The 24,513-nt window shown below is 38.9% G+C and overlaps 1 protein-coding gene across 7 annotated transcripts in view; it reads left to right on the top strand.

Moving 5' to 3' along the window:
* Window positions 1-4,203: 4,203 nt before the first annotated feature.
* kmt2e (lysine (K)-specific methyltransferase 2E) overlaps window positions 4,204-24,513 on the top strand; it is a 109,433-nt gene continuing 89,123 nt past the window's right edge. For all 7 annotated transcript variants that reach the window (XM_078419684.1, XM_078419686.1, XM_078419685.1 and 4 more), the window contains exons 1-2: window positions 4,204-4,494; window positions 19,910-20,094. In XM_078419684.1, the coding sequence (XP_078275810.1) occupies window positions 20,024-20,094 (71 nt within the window). In that variant the 5' untranslated portion in view covers window positions 4,204-4,494; window positions 19,910-20,023. The remainder of the gene's footprint in view (window positions 4,495-19,909; window positions 20,095-24,513) is intronic.

Here is a 24,513-nt window from a genome sequence, read left to right as displayed (position 1 = left end):
TTTATCTGCCATGAAAACTGACTTTTGTACCTCTACACACCTTTTGACTTCCTGCTTGTTTGCTGTATCAGTGATCACGTTATCAACACGAACTAAAGATCCCCATTCCCACTCTACTCATTTTTCTGTTGTTCCCCATCCAACATCCTTTACCTTCCATTTTGGCCACTTGTTTATTAAGTAGAAAAACAAGGGCAGCTGATTGATTGTCAGTTAATTATCCAAAAACAGAAGATTCAATGCTACTAATGCAAGGTTGCAAACTACCCAAACGGAATACAAGGTGTTCCTCCTGTTTGTGTATGGCCTCACTGCGGCAATGGAGGCAGTCCTGGACAAAAAGGGCAATTTAGGAATGCGAAATTTAAAACAAGTTAGCAGCCAGGAGATGCAGCAAGCCTTGGCAGACCAAGCACAAATTTTTGATGAAACCATTGCAGTCTACTCTAAAGGCCACATAGGAGCACCAAATGCAGTAGTTGAGGTTAGGAAGTGCACATGAACCTCTGCCTCATCTGGAAGGACTGCTGGGGTCGCTGGATGGAAAATATTTTCTGGTTTGAATTCTGTAGAAATTATGATCTTGCAAGAAATTTTAAAAATTCAAAAATCAGTAAGTAAATGAGATCATTATAGGCTTAGCCTGGACAGGTCGAAGCACCAAGAATATTTAACTTTCATTCTTAAAAGCTGTACAAAATATCAAAGTGATATTCAAGTAATATCCAACTGTTAATTTGGAGTATAAATGGCACCTAGATGTGAAATTAATACCTATTCATGCTCATACTGGCACTAACCTTTTAATTACCCAACTCTTACCTGAAGAGCTTACTGACATGTTGCTTCCCTTGGTCTCTTTGCACCCAAAGTTAGGCGAGGCCACCAGGGCTCCCAAGCCTGCTCTTCAGTTCAGCACGATCATGTTGAATCCATGCCGACCTCCTCTTCTGTGCCATTTCTATTACCCTTAATTTCTTAATCTTCTAAATATTTATCTCCACATTAAACATATTCAATGATTTGGCCTCTCAACATCCTCTGGGCCAGATAATGCAAGAAATTAACTACTTTAAAGTAAATTTCTAGATTGGAAATGTAGCCTTTCTTGGTTGTACAACCTTATACCTTGAATTAGTTTGCCAAATCTAATTTGGACTCCGTCAAATGCTAGCAGTTTAAAAAAAGAACATGACAAAGTTGTGCACAATATTAGAGGTGTGGCCTGGAACTATCCTCCATAATTGTGATATAACTTCCCAATTCTTAAACTTCCCAATAAAGGCAAATACACCATATGTATTCTTAACTATTCGACGGACCTGCCTGCTAGCTACTCATGCATTAGAACACATACATCTCTCAACTCCAGAAAAGAGACCAAATAGGATGAATAGGTCAAAAGTAACAGGCACACCTTTCCAGAAGGGCAAACCAGAAGGATGACACCATTGTCAAGGGATTGGCCATACCAAGAACAAGCTGGTCTGGTGTTCACTTTTTTGGGGAAAAGCAACTGCCCAGTGACCCTAGGGTTCATCAAGAATGTAACACGAGTGAATGCGTGCTTAGAAATACTATACAATCGAAAAAGAAAATTATACGGACGACAAACTACCCCAAATCCACAAGACAGGAATTCCATTTGACAACTGTGCCAAAGGCAAAGCACAACCTTCAGAGGAATGTGCAAATGGCAAGGACAGAATAGAAATCCCAATTCTAATGCAGTGCTGAGAAAGAGTCACAAGTTTCAGTATCCAAGTACAAGAACTTGAGGCAACATATCCACAAACCAAGTATTGGCACTTGATTGAATAACCACAGGTCACTTGTGATTGCGACTCATGTTAAAGACCAATTGTCATCTAATCTCTTATGTATCCCCTAAAATAATGCTGCTACCACCAAGAGGAAAAAAACAGTTTAACCATTCAAAGAGTCAACTGGCATTTCAGACAGCACAACCATACTCAACCAACCACAGTACCACGTGGCCCTTCAAGCCCACCATAATACCTGATATTTGGCCCTTTTATTCTCTACCAGAAAATACTGGTTTGACAGGAATTATCAGGAACAAAGTATTCCTTCACAGAAAACATGACAGTAATTCCTCTTGGGTAGCTTACAACTCAATAACAGGAACATTAAATTCTCCAGTTTCAAGTTGTACCCCCTCCCCTCTCTTTTCTGTATCCCCCTCCACACACAATCATTGCACAACAACACCATTTTAATGACATCTAAGGCATAGTAGGGTTTGTTTTATCTACTAGTAATCCATTGTTGAAGCAATGTACAGATACAGTAGTGTCATTAATTGCCAAGGTGTGAAGACACTGCATTTGCCAAGGATAGAACAGCTGTTCAGGAATACCTACCACTTTCACACTGTAGGCTTGCCCAAAATTGGTGGACACTTCAATGGGTTTCCAATTGACAAGTACCTGGAATATCAGAACTACTGAAGGGACAATCTTCACTACAGACTTCCAGTTTTTTTAATTTTCCACAATAGACGTGGACAATAAGAACTAATAGTGCAACATTAACCTGAACATTAAATCTTACCAAACGTTGCATGCTCATTGTGCAGTTTAATCTACCTTCAAACCAGACAATCTAATTCAACCACATTTACAACAACTTGTCTAGTTTTCTTCAGGTCAACTGAAATCAAAAATTTCAAAGACAAATATTTATCCCCTTCTATCTCAATTCACTTCTCATCCTTCAGATGAAAAAAGGCCTCATTTTAGTTCAGACGGAGGCGATTCAAATCAATTAAAACAATAACAAAGTGATCAGAAAATGTTGGAAATACGCAGTCTCGCAGCACCTGCAGAATAAGAAAAAAAGTTAACATTTCCAGGTCAGAGACCTTTTAAAACGAATGCAAACTATTTATAGAACAATGGAATAAATATGGCAACTCCATACAGAGCTACTAAATATAGCACTACTATATACAGTTCAGTTGAATGCAGAAACCAGCCTTATAAGCAGAAAAAGTTCGATTTAAGTCTACAGTTGATATTTCTGTTTCCTAAAATAATAATGCGGACAATTATAAAAACAGGCTACAATTGAACATCACGATGAACTAGAAAAAGCAAAAAAAGCGACTTGACCCATGTATAAAATCTGGACTTCAAAATGGAGACGAGGAATTGTATGTGTTGAGAATCGGGAGGGAAAAAAATATACGTGTAACTCAGCGTGTCAAACAGCATCTGTGGAGGGAATGATTAGACATTTCCGATCGGGACCTTTCTCTTGTATCAAAGAATCTACTTTAGAACCTCAAACAATTTTTTTGAGATCAAACATCCAAAGCGAACTTTAAAAACGTTGTCACACAAAGATACGAAACCCCATGAACCTGTACACAAAAACGTTTTTCGTTTAAAGTTTAAGTGTCATGGAAACTACTGCTCAGACGTCAGTCAGTCCCACAACTTTATTATGCAGCAGAGGAATTTATCCCGATCACGTGGACTATCAAACGCGTAGGGTTAACCTTGGACAAACAACATAACTGTCGCCATCTTGTTTTGACGCAGCTTCAAGGCACGATCACAAACTATTATTATTAACTTTTCGCGGGGCGGCACTGATGACCAAAAAGTAGACCTGTGCAGTAGACTTGTCCTTTCCGAGTGCTAGCAAGTCGAATTCGGTCGGCAGGATTTCCCCACATAATGGCGTCCACATTTATGAACGCCGTCCTGACCAGAGATCTTGCGCTAGGCTCCACCTGCATGCAGTGGGAATAACGTCATTGACAGCCAATCTGATGTTGGCATACAGCTCCATGGCCAATGGCGAGTCTAGAAGGAAGTCGCTCACAGAAAGACATCGAACACGCAACATTTATCTTTTTGACTGGAAAATGCGCCATTTTATAGAATTACATAGATATCATAGCATCAACGTTACCCAAACCTTAAAAAAAACAAAATAATTTTGCACGCGCTTGACTCAACGCTAATACACAGTTTCACCTCTAACCACAAAGCAGTAGCACTTTACGTTAACCATGGTGATTTTTTTTCTTCAACGCGCTGCCACTACAGCCAAAACGAAATGCCAATGCTACCAGGCTCCTTCACCGCTTCTTTATACGCATGCGTGCTGGGCTCTCCGCCCTTCACCACCACCCGGCAAACCCCGTAGAACGACGTTCCGTAGCCGCCATTTTCCAAAGAAGGGGAGTAAATCGTACACAGAGATAGCAACAGATCCCACAGAGACTGTCTACTAAAACTAAAAACCTTCTTACTGCGGAATAGGATATCCTCCAATAGTTCCGCCTTTATTCCTGTTTCTGAAGAAAGACAATTGAGTTTGAAATTACAGCCAACGCTGTAGAGTGATTAGAAATATAGGACTATTTGTATATTTACGTTGTGGTGGAGATTATATTGCATTGTTTTGGTTTGGCAAAACGAGTTTAACGGAGACTTTCTATCGGCTTGGTGGACCTTTCAGGTAAGACAATGTTACATGGCACCTGTCCAAGATGTTTTATGAGGAAATGTCTAATTTAAACAATATATGCGTTGAGTCAATCCCCCCTCTGTGGCGACCGAGGTGGTAGGTTTGGTTACTGCCTGACAACGCGAAATATGGCGGGTTAGGGAAACCGTTTTTTTAAATTCAGGGAATCACAGTCCACTACAACACCTCACAACACGATATGTATAAACGTTGGTGTATAGAATATGTGCGTGTAATATATTTATAGCATGGCAATCTATATGAATTTTATGTGTCATATTTTGAGTCCCACCGTTCTTTAACTTTGGTTTTGCTGGGACTTTCATAAATAAACATTTCCGTTTTACTCCATTTTAGCTCTCAAAATGAAAAGAAACGTCTATGCCATATTTTCTATGTTTAGTACATACTGTCATCTTTCTAATTGTGATAGGAATTTAGTAAATGCTAGAGATTTAGAAATATAGTACGTCGTTCACGCTAAAGTATTGCTTATTTTCTTGTCCTTTTTTTCCTGAGTGTTTCAATAAATATCTACAGTACCGTTATTTAGTCAGTTTAAAGAATTCTACTAAAATAGAAATCACGTAAAATAACTACATTTGATATACAATTCAGGTAACGGATAACGTACTTCGAATTCGAGAGGGAAAATGGACCACTGCAAACGTGGAACCAAAACATATTGGGGGAGGGTGGATTTGTTTATCTTAGGAATTCGAGTACATTAGCCGGATGGAGACGAAACTTTCTTTTGCACAATTCACTTTAGTTCTCATTGACAGTTTCTGTACACACTTAAAAATTCTAAATAGGCTTCGGTGCAGAATCACAAAAGATGGTTCCGCCGTTTGGAAGGTTGGCAAAGGGAAATGTTATATTTTTTATCGTTTCTCTTAATATTTGTGATCAAAGTGTTTAGCAAATTCAAGATACATTACTTTCCAACTTTCTTCATGATTTATTGAAAATGATATTCTTGACAGATCAACCTATGAGTACTTAAATCGATATTTTTTTTCTTTGGGTACAGTCATGTTTATCCTTAAACCCGTTTCTGCTCAATATATAAGTAACATTTGTTAAATGTTCCCAAAATCTCTAGGGGGAAATTGGCTATTATAAACATAACTGCTTAAAGTGTCTAAAGCAACTCTTTTGTCCTTAAAGCTGTCAAGAAAAATGGCGGACAGTTGGTATTATAGTAAATGTAATCGACTTGAGTTCCCCACACCCCATGCCGTGTTCTTTTTGTCTACCTTAAGTTATTGTATTAATCGAAGCGTATTATAAAAATATCTAATGGGTTTACTATAAATTAGCCTCAACTTGTATTCCATTCTGAGGGTTATAGAAATATTTTTTAATTGCAAAGGTTCCAAAAAAGATTTTTCAGAATGTCCTTCGGAAACTAGTTCAATATCTTTTGATATGATTACGTTCAAATTTTGTGTATATTATTAAGGATGTTTGTTTCATTCTTTAATGGAGAAAGTAAAAAGATAAGGGTGCTTAATGCTGAAAGGTGACTTAAGTTGCAGGTGAAGTACACTTGCAAAGTAATGTTCTGGGATTTAGTAATTGTAATAAATTGAAGTAGTCTATGTATTTATGTTTCATCTGTGTTTAAATGAGATTAAACAGAGCAAAAATATTTACCAGCAGTCGCATGGGTGAAGATATTCAATCATGGAAATTATTTTTTGCCCCAAAAGTAAGGAAGTACGAGGTTGCATTTTTGACAGCTTGGTTTTGACAATGTTTATGTATAACATCTTGTTTTAATATAGTACAATGTCCTTTTTAATTGGATGTGCACGGAAGTACATATACAATGCGTTGAAATTTTAATGGGAATGAAGACGGAACAAGAACCCGACAATCAAAAGTTCATAGACACTATTTTGGATATGCATTTTTGAAGTAACATAAATTAATGCCGATGGTTATTTAACTGCAGCTGTCCCCAAGTGCAACAAAAACTGGTACAAAAATGAAATTTTATGCAACACATTGTTATGACTCATAATTTATTTTATCTATAAAAGGGGGACTGCGATAGAAACAAACCATATACAAGCAGGAAGTCTTAAATCCTTTAAAAAATACAGAATAATGTCTCTGGTGTACAGGAAATGTTAAAAAAAAACTGGCAGAGTTTAAAATCAAACAAATGACTGAATTGGTTATTATATTTACAATTGAAATTTGACTTTTTGTCTATTGCATATGGTAATATTTTAATTTTTACTTAAATAGACACAACGGCAAGGCACATCAGCTTCAGCTTCATCAGCTTCTATCCATTTAAATTACCAGTTTACATTTTGATTTCTTGTATGATCTGACTTTAGGAGAGAGAGAGAGAGAGAGAGAGAGAGAGAGAGAGAGAGAGAGAATATCACATCTACTTCCTCCATGATGCCCAGACCCATTTCTCATATTGGAAAATGGGTATCAATCATGTTTTAGATAATGTTTTTTTCCCCCTGGTGTGCTTGGTTTGGTACAATGCCAGTGGTGCAGTTAACCACCCAGCAAACTTGGAACCCCACTTACAATTTGATGGACTACTGGACCTTGCAGCATTGCTGTAAATTAATGTTTGCATATCCTTCAGCTCCAATTAACATCTTTAAATTTGCTGGATTATAAAGACCAATAAGTTCTTTCTGTAACCAATTAAGAATAGCAAACAAAATGGAATAATTAAAGTACAGAACATAAGTTATGCTCATCCACACTAATCCGTTTTGGCCACATTTAGTCTGTATCCTTCTACACCATGCGTATTTAAGGGCCCTTAATAAACTTTTCTTAAACATTGTTATAGAGTTGGATTCCTTAATCTATCCTTGCAATGAGTTCCAGATATCAGCCGTTCTGTGTATATTTAAAAAAATTCTCTCAGATCTTGTAAGTAAACAGAAAACTTTAGGAAGATTAAAGAAGCAGTCAATAGATTTGGTTGAGGCAGAGTCAAAGGATTGTGAAGATATATAACAATTTTATACATATAACAGCCTGACAAAACCGCACAAATAACTAAGCACCTTTAATTGAAGAGCAGCATAGAAAATGTAATATAGATAACAACTCAGTGTGTAACTGCTTGAAAGACAATCACACAACTTTATCCCACTTTCGGCGAAACATCCTAAATCTTGCAGGCCACGGTTCTTCAAGTGCAGAATAAATGGGTGATGAAGATTTCTAGCTTTACCACTCTGCTACCTTCTTGGTGGTGGTGGGGGGGGGGGGGGGGAGAGGAAGGTTTTCTCTCCTCAAATACTTCTATGTCCTTTTAATCTACACCCTTTGGTTTTGACCCTCTTTGTGGGACTATGCTTCACATTGTACACACCTCAATTAAGTTTTCTGTACTCTCTTCTACCTCGCCTTTGTCCTCTTTGCAAAGATGACAAACCTAGATTATCAATTTTTCTTGGCTACAGCTTTCCATCATAGGCACCATCCTTCGTAAATTGTATGCACCCTTTCCTTTGTAATCCCATTGTATCTGGAATAATAACTATTCAATTTTACATGTACAGATGTAGGTAAAATGTATGATTCAGTGGACAATAATTAACATAAATATTTATTAAACTGATAGACTATATATTGTTTATATATAGTCACCACATAAGCTCTTATTATCTTTTACGTGGATATTTATAAGTATCTGCTTTCAAAATATTACAGAATAGGTTTCACAAGACAGAGCTTGTCACTTGACAGGCTTAGCTGGTAGAGCTACTGCCTCACAGCGCCAGAGGCCTGGGTTCGATCCTGATCTCGAGTGCTGTCTGTGTGGAGTCTGTACCTCTTCTGTGACCAAGTGGGTTTCTTCCAGGTGTTCCAGTTTCCTTCCACATTGCAAAGACATACAAGTGTGTAGGTTTATTGGGCTCTGTAAATTGCCCCCCAGTGTGTCAGGAGTGGATAAGAAAGTGAGAGAACATAGAACTAGTGTGAATGGGTAATTGATGGACTCGGAGTCGAAGGGCCTGTTTCCATGTTGTATCTCTGAACTAAAAACTAAACCTAAGCTGACCTATCTCAATATATAATTACAAAATATGACAGTTTCAATTGTCAATGTGCTCATGACGTCAGAAGTTCTTTATCAGTTAAATATTCATTCAAGCATTAGCTTTGTGGATGAAGTATATATCTGGATATGTTCCTAGATATTGTATTCTATTAAACAAAAACTAACCATGTCTTTCTGAATCACTATGGTAATGCAGTAAGAAGTTCAGTTGAAATAAGAAAAACACAAAAAGAAATTCAATTATTATTTCCCCCTAAATTTCTTGATTAGATGACTTTATTCTGAAGTAACCATGCAGACATTTGGCAGAAACATGATAGTTACTGCAGTTAAACTTCAAGTGATATTGAGTTGAAAATGCATGTAGCAAGTGCAAAATTAGCAATGGCAATAGTATAAGATGCATTTGTTGTGGCATATTCAATAACCTCTTAGAGAGCTCAAATGGCAAGTATTCTAACCCAATTTATACGAAGTATAAAATAGTTGAGTTACTGAGATAGATTTAGTATTTAGCATCATTTAACAAGAAAACTAAAATAATGCAAATGTTGATAATCTAACATAAAGAGAAGTGCTAGAAATACAGCAATTGCCCTGTAAAGGGGAGAAAAGTATTGCAGAACTTTAGCCATGCACTTTTCAGACTACATTACTGGCTCAAAGATGCATGTCCAAGGTGTCATAACTTGTGTTTTCTCTTTCCATTATCTAACAGGGCAGCATTGTAATACCAGTTCCAATTTTAAGACAGAGGATGAATCTAGGAAATGGAGATCCAGCATTTATTCCCCAAATGTTTGATTCTTCGCAATTGTCTGTCCTTGTTACAATTTCCTCAGGTTATATAGTAATATCTCTGGGGACGAGGCATGACATTAGTTGTCCAGCCAATGCCCTCCCTTAATCTGATACAGCTGAACAGATAATATGAAAGCTATAACCCTCCCAGTGAGTGAAGTATATCAGGATGATTAACGGCTGTTTGAATTTTCTTTCTGGCTGCAATGAATTCTTCTGGTGTTTAATGGTTTCTGTAGTTTCAAATCGCAAAAGTCTACAGGGTATGATGGCAATTGCTGAAAGACTCCTTGCCGACTTCAAGTTGCTTTGCAAAATCATTTGATTCCAGGCATTTAATGAATTAGGAGGCACTTGCCATATGTGAACTTGCCAAAGAAGGGGTTTAAGGAGCAATTATTCTACCTGAATAATAGCAGAGAACAATATACAAGACAAAAGTGCATTGACAAGGATATCTTTACATACCTTTATGTAAACCTGCTAGAACCACCAGAGTAACATTAGTGCAGGGTTAGCATCCACATGGTGTACTAGTTGTGGAATGAATGAATGAATATCTAGGGTGCTGATGGGTTGCCAATCTTTGCCTTGCTTGTCATTGAGCTTCTTGATTGTCCATGGAGCTGTACTCATCCAGCCAAGTGAAGAATATTCTATCACACTTCTGATTGGTTCCTTGCAAATTAAGGTTTTGGTGTGTCAAGTGAATAACTTGCCCCTGAACATCCAACCTCTAATCTCCTTATGGCACAGTATTCCAGTTATATTTTTGCACGATGGTTGTGAACAGTAAATCTATGATGGTAGTGCCAATGAATGTCAAGCGTGGGTAGTTAGGAACTCTCTTGCTGGAGATGGTCATCGCCTGTGGAGAGAGGCTTGGAAATAGTGTTTCACCTTCTATTGGATAATTAAAATGAATCCTGAATATTTGGGAAGAATGTTAGGTGTGAGAATGAGCAGCACCTCATATTTTGCTTGGACAACTTACAATACAGCGGTATGAAAATGGATTTTTCTAACTTCAAGTAACCCTTGCTTTCCCTCTCTCTCTCTCTCTGTCCCTCCCCCATTCTAGTTCTCCAACTTGTTCTACTGTCCTGATTAAATATTACTGATTGTATGCCGCATTGTTATCTTCTCCGTAGCTAACAATGAACCATTCTACATTTCCTTATCATTGTATGCTTTAGCCTGTTGTTTTTCACACCTTGCTCTTCCATATTTGTAGACTCCCTCTCCCCTCTCAGTCTGAAGAAGGGTGCCGACCTGAAATGTCATCCATTCCTTCTCTCCACTGATGCTGCCTGTCCCGCTGAGTTACTGCAGCATTTTGTGTGTATCTTCAGTGTAAACCAGCATCTGCAGTTCCTCCTACACGTGTTAGGGGCAAGTCCTGATTGATATATATTTGTTCTTGAGTGATGGTTGTATAGTAAATTGAATAGTGACTGAGAACATTGGTGTAGTTGGTCGGTTTTAGCATTTGATATATGTCGTAATGGTAAGCACTTGTGAACTTCCAGTACCACATTCAGGTTCCCTTGGCGAGTCTCTGGGATTTTCCCTTTTGGCTGAACTACTTGACAAATTGCATTGTATCATATGCCCCAAATTCCTTAGAAACAATTTTTATCTTTTTTTTGTGGAGTCCTGTAGTTGAACTTAGAAGTTGGAGGCCTAATGAGAAACATCATCCATCTACTTCATTGATGGCTTTCCTGAATTTACTTGCACAATCCATTTTTAATGTTGGCAAGCATCAGACTCCACATTTTTTACTTTTTGTAAAAAACAAGTTTTTTTCTGCATTGTGTTTAAAATCATTTACATTTATTGTTCTCTGAACAACATTCATCTATCCACTACATGTTCTTCAACTACTGGAACCTCCTGTCATTTACACAACCCAAGCCCTTTTTAATTTTAAATTCAACTTCTCAATCAGCCTTAATCCTTGTTTGCAAACCTGCATATGCCTCAGCTGCTGTAACTGATGCGAGGGTTGTGTATGAAATTGGCCCATCACTTGCATGCTTATTTCTGTCACTTATGTTTTGTTCTGCTGATGATCTGTGTACCAGAATATAAAGTTAAAAAAACTTTCATTCTTAAGTTATTGATACTCAATACAACGAACAAACTTATCTGTAGGGGAGAGGAGGTAGTATGGATTAGTTGAAATTGTTGCATTTTAAAAGGAATCCTTTTATATGTAACCCATTCTAGTCATTACAAATAATGTTAGTAATACTACTAATCTGTTAAGATCCCACACAAATCCTCCCTCTTCATATTATCCTGTCAACTTGGAGTTCTATTCCTTTTTCTCTTGTCTTTAATTTCTTATTTAATACACCATGCTATTCCCTTAAGCCAATTGATGCAATTCTGATTTCCACATTTATATGATTCTCAGTAAAGATATGTTTAATAGAAATTCTTTGTACCACTTATCATAGAATAATGGGTTGCAGTAACTTGTAAAAAATGCTATCAAACAAAAAATGGACATAATGCTGAAGAATTAATTACTAAACCTGGGGTGGGGTAATAAATTTGATTAAACAAATTGGTTTTAAGAAGGTACACAGGCAAAGAGGAGTGGAGAGAAGCATTTAAATTTGGATAAGAATTCCAGGTTATTCAGCATGGCCAATGTGACGTCCTGGCCATTAAGGGTGATGTGGAAAGAGGCGAATAGATTAATCACGTGCCAGCAGAATGCAGAGTTATTAGGTTTTTGGAGCTGAATGATATAAGGAGAATTGAAGATGAGAATGATGATTTTCAATTGTTACACAAGGATCTGGAGTAGTTCAACAAGGAAAATCTTTTTACAAGACAAGATTGACGTACAGGGTTTTGGGTGAGGTGAGCTGGTGTTTACAATGTGAGACTGATAGAATGATTAGGTAATTAGCAGTTTTTGTTTGTCAATGGTACCCCAGAAACATGAACACAAGTAATGGCAATGACAGCATGAGAGAAATCATGGATAATAAGAAGCTGGATAATTAAGGACTCCTGTCTTAATCTAATCACAGATTATTTAGAAGTCTTCCTAATCATTGGGAAATTAATCTGAAATAGAATGTTTGGTTTGTTTGTTTTAGGATTTCTGCTTTGATTCAGATGCCATGAAGCTGTTGTCTAAAATATAATAGTTGATGTGAATTAGGACTTTTTGTGAGTTACGACATGAATAGCAATGTTTTTAAGTGACTGTACTAATGGAGATTAGTAATGCAAGGGGGGATGAAAAGTTGCATTATGAGTAGCTAGAATAAGAAGTTATCGTTACAGGTAGATCGGTCATAATCTTAGTTGAATGTTGGGGCATGTGGATGGGGTTTATTATCCAACCTCTGCTCTTAATTCATATGTTTATAATTCAGAATTTTATGAGATGCTTGATAAAGACATGCAACAATTCTCAACTCACATTTTACTCCAAGGTGTTGAATGAAAAGACTGAGTCACTACCATGAACTTCACTGTCTTACTGCAAATTTATTTTGAAGTTTTGGCTGTTAATGGCACATGGGAGGGAAGTTATTATGCTGCATGCCTTTAAGCTCTTGACTGAGACTGATGAATCGGTTCAACCTGCACCAAATTGGATTGAACAAATTTAAGAATATATATTGAAAACCAAGCCGCCAGAGGTCTATTTTCAGCTATATTTCAATAATTTGAATGCTAATTAGTGAAATATTTTTCTAAAATGGTGTACTTTAAACAAACAATCGGTCTTTTATATTGAATTGAATTCGTTTACCACACAGTGTACAAAAAGTCTACTCATTTTGGACAAACAAAAGGTAGCTTTTGATATTTTTTTATGTCTAAAGGTTGGCAAACATTAAAGAATTTAGTTAATGGTCTTGGGCAATTGAATATCATGTTATTTCGGATGCAGGTTTGAAGACCATAAAATGTACTGTTATCAGAGTCTTTATGAAGCCTATGTCTATAAGAGTCCAAGAAACTAATTTTGGAAAGGAAAGTTTATTACTTGTGGCTTGGAATCAAAAATAAAATTTTGTGTACCAGTTTATTATTAAGCTTTCTTCACCATAATGAGCCCTGGATTTATACATCTTATGGCAAATTTACCTCCCTGTAGTTATTTTATTGCTTTGCTCTATTATGTTAGAAATACGGTAAAAATGCACTAGTTTTGCTTGCTTGAAGAATAGTTAAACAGTGCAGACTTGCAGTTAGTATTGATAAGTAAAGGAGAGATATAGGAGGTCCTTCCTTCACGCTGCTGTGAGACTGCACAACCAGCACTGCTCCCAGCAGACGTGTCAATAATAACAGCTAAGAACACACAGAAAACTGATGACAATTTATGTATCTTTTATTTACAATGAATGATCTCTTGCTATCCACTTTGCTGCTGTAACACTGTAAATTTCCCCAGTGTGGGACGAATAACCGCACAAAGTTTTATTTAACTTTGCGAATAATGTTAAATCTAATTGACAATAGTTTGGATTCGAATGCTTTTTCTCTTATTACTCTTTATTTCTCTCCCACTTCTTTTCCCCGTTGGCTGTGTCTTGCCGTTTCCTGACGCTTCCCCTTTTCTGTAAGTTTTTCTTATTTCATGCCCTGCAGGTACTTGCAAATACCTTGTTTCTTCATCTTGCGTATTTCTTTATGAAGTTACTTAGATTGTATTTGTTTTTTTTACATTGCCTTCAAACTAAATAGTTTAGGCATATATAATGTGCAAATGGAAATTAAATCTAAGTAAGGAGATGGTGTGGGTCAGTAAATGGAGATAAATAGAGTAAGATCTGTCAAAAACCCCAGACCCCCTGCTTGGCAGATTTGATTGGGCCTCACAATGATCCAAAATTTACTTAAACTGTGTGTATATATATATGAAAGATATATCAAGGACACTTGGAATGGTACATGGATCGAGGGATATAGGACCAACTTAGATGGGTCACCTTGATTGACATAAACAAGTTAAGCCGAAGGGCCGACTCTATGTATATCATGGGAAAAATATCATTCAATCTCTTAAGCAGTGCTGTGTTGACAGCAATTTAAACTGGCTCCTATTTCAAATGATCGACTTTTCTTCCTTTTCAATGGAAAGGACCGCTGAATACAAATGCCCTATTTGAAGTATGAACAATAGGCGGTGCATGTTCCATAAGCATTTCCAATATACAGGAGGCTCCTATGTTGGGGGAAAATATGCTCTGAAGAATAAAGCCATATCAAAGTGAAACGACACAAAGTGCTGGAGTAATTCAGCTGACTAAATCAGTTTGAGGAAGCGTCATGATGTCACCTATCCATTTTCTCCAGAGATCCTGACCTGCTGAATTGCTCCAACACTTTGTGTCCTTTTGCCTATTAACCATCATCTGCAGTCATCGGCAATAATGGACACCACTCCCTTTGCTATAGTCCATTTATGGTAAACCTTTGAAATAACAGAGGTGGGGGAGGGGGAGGCCAACTGAACAGGGCGACGGGAGAAGCAGGTGGTGGTGGTTGGGTGGGGAGCGGATCAAGCCACCGCCAAAAAGGAGCCAGCAGCAGATGGGAGGGGATCACTGGTGCATCTTGCGAGTCAGGAGTGGAGTCAGAAACCAGAACTAAACGGCCGGGTGGTAGCTGGGGATGGGTTGGCAGGGCATTCCATTCACATTTAGTGTACATTTTATATTTGTTTTTTACGTTTCTGGCACTCCATGGTGCCTTAGAGACACGAGTGGGGTGTCATTAGTGGGCCAGGGGTGTATTCTGGTTCAATAGTTGGTCTGGAAAAATGGATAATCCAGAAAGGCTCTGGAATTGAGGGTGCCAGAAAATCTGTTTTCAAACTGTACTGTTATTTGAGTCAGCTTTAAAGTGAGGCCCTGCCTGCCGGACATAAAATTTCTTAAGTACTTTTCAAAGAACACTGGAATCATCCGGTGTTTTGGGTAAATAATTATCTTTAAATTTGTGTCATTAAAAGTGACTGTCTAGTAACTTTTCTTGAATTGGTTTGCCTTGTTTTTCTGCCCTAAACTGCTCTTTGGGAAGTACTCGACTGATCATGATGGGGCTTTGAGGAATCAGATATATATTTTGTTTACAATATAATAGGAGGCCATTTAGCCTATCATGTCTATCTCAACAGTCCCATTCCTCACTTCCAATTAATCTATTCTCGTTCTCTTGATTCTCCAACCGCTCACTTATACTAGAGATAATTTACAGTGATCTATCAACCTAACAACCAGTAAAAAAACAAGCTGTTGGACGAACCTGGTGGGTTCAGGTGATGTTGTTTCAGGTTGGCACATTTCTTCAGATGACAATCAGAAGTTCCTCTTGCAGTTTGTTTTTTTCACTCAAGATTCCAGTACCTGCAGTCTCTTGTGTCTGCAATCTAACAACCAAGGTGTTTAGTTTAGTTTAGAGATACAGCGTGGAAACAGGCCCTTCAACACACAGAGTCCACGCCGAACAGCGATCCCTGCATATTAACACTATCCTACGCATACCAGGAACAATTTTACATTTACACCAAGTCAATTAACCGACATACCCGTCTGTCTTTGGAGTGTGTGAGGAAACTGAAGATCTCGGGGAAAACCCACGCAGTCACGGGGAGAACGTACAAACTCCACACAGACAGCACCTGTAGTCGGGATTGAACCCGGGTCTCTAGCGCCGCAAACGCTGTAAGGCAGCAACTCTACTGTGCCACCCATGATGTTGAAGGAAACATGAGTACTCGGGGAATTCCATGCAGTCACAAACAGCAGTGGAGGTCAGGATGGAACCCTATTACTAGATTGTGAGCCATAACCTGTTCTGAATTTTAGAGACTCCTATTTTGAAAAATAGATTACAACTAATGATTGACAAATTGGTAACAACTATAGTCTGTCCTGCCTAGGTGTTTTCAGGTGAAATAGTCTTAAACAATTGGCCAGAATGCAGCATGGGGTTCCAAATCAATAAAGGAACTCAGGCCTATTTTGATATCAGTTTCCCAGTGACACAAAAAAATTCAGCATAAGAAGAATAAATTGGCAATATGATAAATTATCAACCATATTTTTTTTCTTTCATAAGTTGGATAAAAAAGAAATGAAGTTAATGTACCCTGTATTCCCTCTATAGCTGGAGAACAATTTAATAGTTGTGAGGGGAGTTGTGAGGTCAATGATGTCTTACTTTACATTTTATTGGTCCTGCATAACTATCTGCAAATAGTGGGAAGTAATCTGAAAGATATGAAAACAAATCACCTTTGATCAGAATAGTGAGGGAATGCTATTAGCATGAATGGTCTTCCATATTTCACCAAATTTAAATGCAGTATATTGAGTTTAATTAAAGGTTTTCTGTATAAAAAAAATACTATTGTACAGTTTACTTTCTTCAGCAATAAGTCGCGTAAAGTTTTGAAAGAATGCTATTTTCACAGATCTGATCAAAATATTTACAACAGTGAATTTCTGCATTGGTACACCCTCTATTTTTGAAAGCGTGACTTTACTCCATTTCAAACTTGACTTTTGCTGTGCGTAATTTATTTGAGTGTATTTTGCCATTAGATGTTATCTTGGTTAAGCAGTGAAATGTATAAGGGAATGTTTGTGCAGGAATGGAACATAGCTTCACTTTGGATAGAAAGGCATTGCCCATATTCAGATCCTGGGCCAGTTTCTAGTTCAAATGAAGGGCTTAAATCGCAACTTATGGTAATTCAGTCATTGTGCTTCTCAACAGAGTGGTAATTCATTACAGTGCTCTTGGTAGTCTATTCCAAACATAGGTACCTACCTAGAGTCTGAAGAAGGGTCTCAACCCGAAACATCATCCATTCCTTCACTCCAGAGATGCTGCCTGTCCCGTTGAGTTACTCCAGCATTTTGTGTCTACCTTCGATTTAAACCAGCATCTGCAATTCTTTCCTACACGTAGGTACCTACCCCAACTTTACCTTAAAAGTAACATTATCGTGTTGTGCATTGCTGTGCTGTGCACATGTTACAGATCACTTTCCTTCTTTGGAAATCCACCAGCAATGAATTGCCCTATTACTTGGTGTACAGAGGCTGCACTGGGGCTAGTGCTGGAACAGCTAGGACAAGTGGTGCAGCTACTTAACATTGAAATGTGGAGCTCAGGGCTGCACTCTGTCCAGCAACTGAGGGCTGTGACCACAATACTCATCCAGTGCCAGCTCACAGTCTCACCAAACCATGCCATGAAGCAGTTCATTCCAGCTTCATGCCAGGTTCCTGCCATGGCAATGCATAGCAGAAGAGAGGATAGGGATTAGTAACAGGGTACAGGCCCCAAGCATTGTCAGTAATGCATTTTATTCTAAAAACATAGCACAAAAAGTAAGGAAATTTGTGTTTGGTAGATTATTTCTTTGTTGTAACAATGGTTCTTGGCAATAAATCTTATACCGTTGGAAAGCCTGTTTATTTCCCTTTTAAATGGTGCCACATTTGTAAGGAACATGCATTTGTGGGATGAGCAGCAGAGCTGAGTATGTGGGTTGCGCCCATGAAAAATCTGCCAAATCTTCTCTGCCAATGCCAAACAGCTTATTCTGCCATTGACTCTTGTTCAGTGTTGTTTGGTGGATTGGATGATTGAAGTCTGAAGAAACAAGACATATTGGCAATTTAACAATTTATTCATTTAATAAACAGGAGCCTCAGTAGCGTGTGGAAGAACCATACACAGCCACAACAGCCTGGCACCTCCTCCTCATGCTGGTCACCAGCCTGGTCACACACTGTTGTGGGATGGCATCCCATTCTTCAACCAGCATTTGTTGCAAGTCAGCCAACGTGGTTGTGTTGGTCACTCTGGCACGAACAGCACGCCCAAGCTGATCCCACAAGTGTTCAATGGGGTTGAGGTCAGGACTGCTGGCAGGCCATTCCATCCTCTCCACTCCCAAATTCTGGAGGTAGTCTCTGAGAAACCCTGCTCTGTGGGGGCGAGCATTGTCATCTTGGAGGATAGAGTTCGGTCCCAGACTGTGGAGATATGGGATTGTCACTGGTTGCAGAATCTCATCTCGATATCTCTCTGCATTGAGATTGCCTCCAATGATGACAAGCCTCGTTTTTCCAGTGAGGGAGATGCCGCCCCACACCATCACACTGCCTCCACCAAAAGATGTTACTTTATCGGTGCAGCAATCAGCATAGCGTTCTCCGCGTCTTCTCCACACTGACCCTGTGATCCAACTGCCGTAGGCAGAATCTGGACTCATCGCTGAACATAACGTTCCTCCACATGTTCAGGTTCCAGTGCACGTGTTGCCGACACCAGCGCAAACGGGCCTGACGGTGAAGGGCAGTCATGGCAGGCCTCCTGGCAGCCCTATGAGACCGGAGATCGGCTGCGTGCAGCCTGTTCAGAATTGTCTGGGCAGAGAGCCGTCGGCCATATCGTCCTGCAAACCTTGACTGCAAATCTGTAGAAGACAGCCTACGGTTCCTAAGTGCTGACAGGGTGAGGAAACGGTCTTCTTCGGGTGTCGTCTTCTTGGGACGCCCACTTCGCGGCCTGTCTCTGACATCCCCCGTTATATGGAACTTGGCCTTCACTTTGGAGATGGTACTAGGGCTCACTCCAAATAATGCCGCAACTTGGTTTTGCGGAACACCAGCTTGAAGTTGCCCTATCGCACGGGCCTTATCCAGATCAGTCAAACGTGGCATGCCGATTCTTGGAGCAGACACCTACTGACCACTGTAGCAGGGCCCATGCTCACAGATGCTGCCAATCAGGTGCCAATCAGGTGCCAATCAGGCACCTGATTGTCAGCACCTGGAGGTACCAGAAGCTCAAAACAAGAGTCAAAACAAGAGCAACAGCAGAATAAGCTGTTTGGCATTGGCAGAGAAGATTTGGCAAATTTTTCATGGGCGCAACCCATTTCTCAGCTCTGCTGCTCATCCCACAAATGCATGTTCCTTACAAATGTGGCACCATTTAAAAGGGAAATAAACGCTTTCCAACGGTATAAGATTTATTGCCAAGAAGCATTGTTACAACACAGAAATAATCTACCAAACACAAATTTCCTTACTTTTTGTGCTATGTTTATAATAACTCAATTTATCACAGATTCTACTAGATCCCATTCCTGGAAATGCATCCTGCATTCCAAGTGAGATGATAATGTAGTTAACCACAAATGCTGGAGTAACTTCAGACTGAGAGTCAGGGGACAGGGAAAGTGGAGATATGAAAGGGTGCAAAGAGAATGTAAGGTGTGAAAACGACAGATCAAAGCAGTTTTCTGTCGTTTTCACACCTTATCTGATTCTCGGTCTGAAGAAGAGTCCTGACCCGAAATGTCACGCATTCCTTCTCTCCAGAGATGCTGCTTCGGTGTAAACCAGCTGCTGCAGTTCCTTCCTGCAATTTGGGCAATTTTGATTTGTGAATTTATCAAGTAGAATCTAATTTAATGACTGATTTAAATAAATAATGTAAATGCTGTTGAGTTCATGTTTTTTTTGTGTGGTTATTTTACAGGCTTTGTGGATGCACTTAGATGTTTGCAATGAGCACTGTGGCTGGCATGCCCCAGTGTTTTGGATGCCAATGTGTTGGACTCCGTAGAAGTCGACTTTATCAGCAGCGAACGTCATGAGCATAGTGATTCCAATAGGATTTGACACAACGGAGACCTCTTATTTGGAAATGGCTGCAGGCTCAGAGTAAGAACTTTTATGGTTGATATTTATGTTTTGTAAATTCACCACTGTTCGCTCCCCATTATGAATGGTTTAAAATATTAACCAAATATGTACATGTGAGACAAGTCACTGTTACATTTTTTCTTTAAAGTAATTTTGGATTAATAGTTTCTACGAAAAATTGTGTTTTAAAGAATTCATAGACAAATTTTTTAATTGACCACTATCTTTCGTTCATTATTGCTGGTGACATTTAGAAACCTATCTTAATCTCTCCAGTATGGACTGCACCTTATTTTGTCCTTCTCCCTTAAAATACAGTACATTAATCAAGTGGAAAGTGATGAAGTCTTATTTCATGCATTAGTTACTTGAATGGTCAGGCATTGCATTTCATTGGTGTTTGTATTGAGGACGGGCACTTGTACTGAACTTTAAACGCAGCCTTGAACCAATGTACTTTTTGTAAAATCAATTCTAGAGGATCACACAGGGATCTGGAATGATGCAGTCAAGTCCAAAATAGCTGTGCACTTGAAGGGTTCAAAAATGTTGAAACGTATTTTTCAAAGGGGTCTTGCGTGTAATGTTCATAGATTCTCTCAACTCTGCTGGTCCATTGAAATTAAGCAGCAGCAAGCTTGGAATTAATTAGGGTGGTGGCATAATACTGCAGTTAAGGTGGAGGCACAAAGAATTCTACCTGGACCCTGAGGAAGGCATCCAAGACCTCCAGATTCAGAGTAAAAAAATGTTAATAAGCAAAGAAATGGTCTCTTCTGGCCAGAGAGTACTACTGTCTTGCCCTCGAAGGTGAGGGATTCCTCAGGAACATTTATTATGTGGCTTCCAATCTCTATTGTAGTTATCCAGGGTTGTAGCCCAGCAAGAATGGAATGAGCATTCCACGTAACCTTCTTGCTGGACAGGGGTAGTGCCAAAGTATCTGTCAAAAATGTTCTCCATTGCTCTGCAGGTGCTCAATGTATTCCATTTGAGAAACTCAATCCCTTTTGAATCCAATTTTACTTTTGTAAATTATATCATTTCCACGATGTGCACACAGATTTTTAAATAAGAACATTTTTCAGTTGAATGTTTCGATGTTATAATTGACATCTTATTTACTGCAGGTGGAAATAGTATCTCACAGAAGAAACTCTGCAGTCATTATCTATTTAAAACTTATTTATTTTATGTTTACTCTCAAAGTTTGTGTCCTAATTCCGACAAATAGAAAATGTTGCATGCTACATATAGTGTGCTTCAAAGTGCTTTGTATTTTTGTACAATAAGGTAATATCAGTGTATGATAGGAGTTCAATAATTCCATCACACCCGTACTGGGGAGAAGGATTGAGGTCAACAGACTCGTTCATTCCCACTTCTTTACTACATTTATCAAAAGGAAAATTAAGTTATTAATCTAATCAGCGTTATTTCATTTGAGACATAAGTCTGATAGAAAAATCAGTGCAGTAGTATCTCTCCAAGTTCTATTATTTCCTTACGATATACAAGGCCATTTAGTCCATCACACCAGTTCATAAGAGTAATCCCTTTCTGCCAGTATTTTTCATTATAACTGATTCTCCTCATATTCCCATCAATTGCTGCCAGATTCTTCCGGTCACCTACAAAATTGGGGAAATTTATATGGCCAATTAACTTAACAACCGGCATGTTTTTGGGATGAGGAAGGAATAAATCTGAGCATCCGGGGAAACCTTGCGCCATCACAGGGAAAACATGCAAAATCTTCACTGACAGCACCAGCAATCATTATTGATCGCAGGTTGCTGAAGCTGTGAGGCAGCAACTTCACAGGTTTGTTCTGAATTTGCCCATCCTCTGAACTTTTCTGCAGCAGATTTTGACAGTTTTTATTCTTTTAAACAATCTAATGAGATAATACCCAAAATTAAGAATTCCAAGGAATATAAGACAATCAGTTTATGCAACCCGTTCATATAACTGAACCCTTTATACCCTGTAATTATGAAAGTCCTAGAGTTGTATAGGATAGAAAAAAGCCCTTCAATCCACCATGTTCATGCCGACGAACATTTGATACCAGAAACCAACATTCTGGCAGGCAGATTTGCTAGTACTACAGGGGTGGGTTTAAACAAAATAGTGGGAGGGGTGGGGTCAACAACGTGGAAGCGTATGCGTGGAGTTAACGGGAAAGAGAGTGCAGGAAAGGTCATGGAAGTCTCCGGAAATAACAGGAGAGAAAGGTTAAAAAGGGAGAAGAGAGCAAGGTTGGGTAAAATCGGGATGGTTGTGAGAGGAGGAGTAGTCAACACCAAATTGAAGGTATTGTATTTGAATGCACATAGCATAAAGAACAAAATGGGTGAGCTTGTAGCACAGTTGGAAATTAGCAGGTGTGATGTTGTAGGCATTACGGAGACGTGGCTCCAAGAGGATCGGAGCTGGGAACTGAATATTCAAGATTATATGTCCTATCGGAAAGCCAGAAAGGTGGGCAGAAGGGGTGGGGTAGCTCTGTTGGTTAGGAATGAAGTTCAGTCCTTAGCGAGAGGTAACATAGGATCAGAAGATGCAGACTCATTGTGGATAGAGCTGAGAAATTATAAGGGTAAAAATACTCTAATGGGAGTTATTTACAAGCCCCCAAACAGTAGCTAGGATATAGGGTACAAGTTACATCAGGAGATAAAATTGGCATGTAAAAAAAGGCAATGCTACGGTGGTCATGGAAGATTTCAATATGCAGGGGGAAAATCAGGTTGGTACTGGACCCCAAGAAAGGGAATTTGTAGAGTGCCTCCGAGATGGATTCAGAGCAACTTATAGTGGAGCCTACCAGGGAAAAGGCAATTCTGGATTTAGTGTTATGTCATGAACTGGATTTGATAAGGGAACTCAAGGTAAAGGAACCATTAGGAGGTAGCGACCATTAACATGATAAGTTTTAATCTGCAATTTATATGTTTCTATAAAATCCTCTCTCATCCGTCTAAATTCCAGTGACTATAAGCCCAGTCGATCCATTCTTTCATCATGTATCAGTGCTGCCATCCTAGGAATTAACCTGGCGAACCTACGCTGCACTCCCATAATAGCAAGAATGTCCTTCCTCAAATTAGACCAAAACTGCACACGATACTCCAGATGTGATCTCACCAGGGCCCTGAATACCTGCAGTAGGACCCACTTGCTTCTACACTCAAATCCTCTCGCTATGAAGGCCAACATGCCATTTGCTTTCTTCACTGCCTGCTGTACCTGCATGCTTACATTTAGTGACTGATGTACAAGGACACCTAGGTCTCGTTGGTCTCCCCTTTTCCTAATCTGACACCATTCAGATAATAATCTGCCTTCTTGTTCTTGCCACCAACGTGGAACAAAAGGCATAGACTATTTTCTAAGTGGGGGAGAGAATCCAGAAATTGGAGGTGCAAAGGGACTTGGAAGTGGTGGTGTAGCATTCCCAAAAAGTTAATCTGCAAGTCAAATCGTTTTTTAAAGAAAGCAAACTCAATGTTAACATTTATTTAAAGAGGGCTTGTATACAAAAAACAGTGATGTAATGTTGAGGCTCTATAAGGCGCTGGTGAGGCCGCATTTGAAATATTGTGAGCAATTTTCGGCACTATATCTGAGGAAGGATGTGCTGGCTCTGGAGGAGGTTTACAAAAGGATCCCAGGAATGAGTAGGTTAACCGATGATGAGCGTTTGTCGGCACTGGGCCTGTACTCACTGGAGTTTAGAAGATTGAGGGGGGCCTCATTGATACATAGAATAGTGAAAGGCTTGGATAGAGTGGATGTGGAGAGGATGTTTCTACTAGTGGGAGATTCTAGGACTGTCCTTCTGAAAGAACTATGCTTTCAGAACTATGCTTTTAATACTATATCCCTGCTCTTTGGCAATAGCTTTACATTTTTTAAACTACGTTTTCATTATCTCTATTTGAAATATATTTTCTCGTACCTTTTCGGAAAATACATTCCAGGTCCTATGCAGTAAGGATGTAGTGTAATCTTACCCTTCTCTTTTCTGCCAGCATGAGCAGTTGGCAGGGTGATCTTCCTCGACGATGAACTTTAGTAATTTTATTAGCAGTTTTTCAAATTTAATGGCTTCAATCCACCAGTGGAAACATTCTCTTCATTTATAAAAGTGCAACAAAAGGACATCACTGCTTTCCCTGTCTCTTCATGTTACTGTAGCCCTTTGTAGATTTTTCTGCTCTCCTCCAATCTGTGATATGAGAAGAGGGGCTGAAATTTCCTCAGTGAACGATTAGAAAGTTCTGGATTCTTCCGTGAATTTGATTGTCTAATCACAACTCTATTCCTACCCAGCAACTTTCCAAAACTGAACTAAATCATTTGTTGGTAGGCAAGATTTAGTCTATGTATTGTATAATTATTTAAATGATAAATTTCAATCTGCTATTGAAT

This window comes from Rhinoraja longicauda, chromosome 23 (assembly GCF_053455715.1).
Source record: "Rhinoraja longicauda isolate Sanriku21f chromosome 23, sRhiLon1.1, whole genome shotgun sequence".
Taxonomy (NCBI): Eukaryota; Metazoa; Chordata; class Chondrichthyes; order Rajiformes; family Arhynchobatidae; genus Rhinoraja; species Rhinoraja longicauda.
Note: the sequence above shows the minus strand (reverse complement) of the source record. Positions and strands in the feature narration are given on the sequence as shown.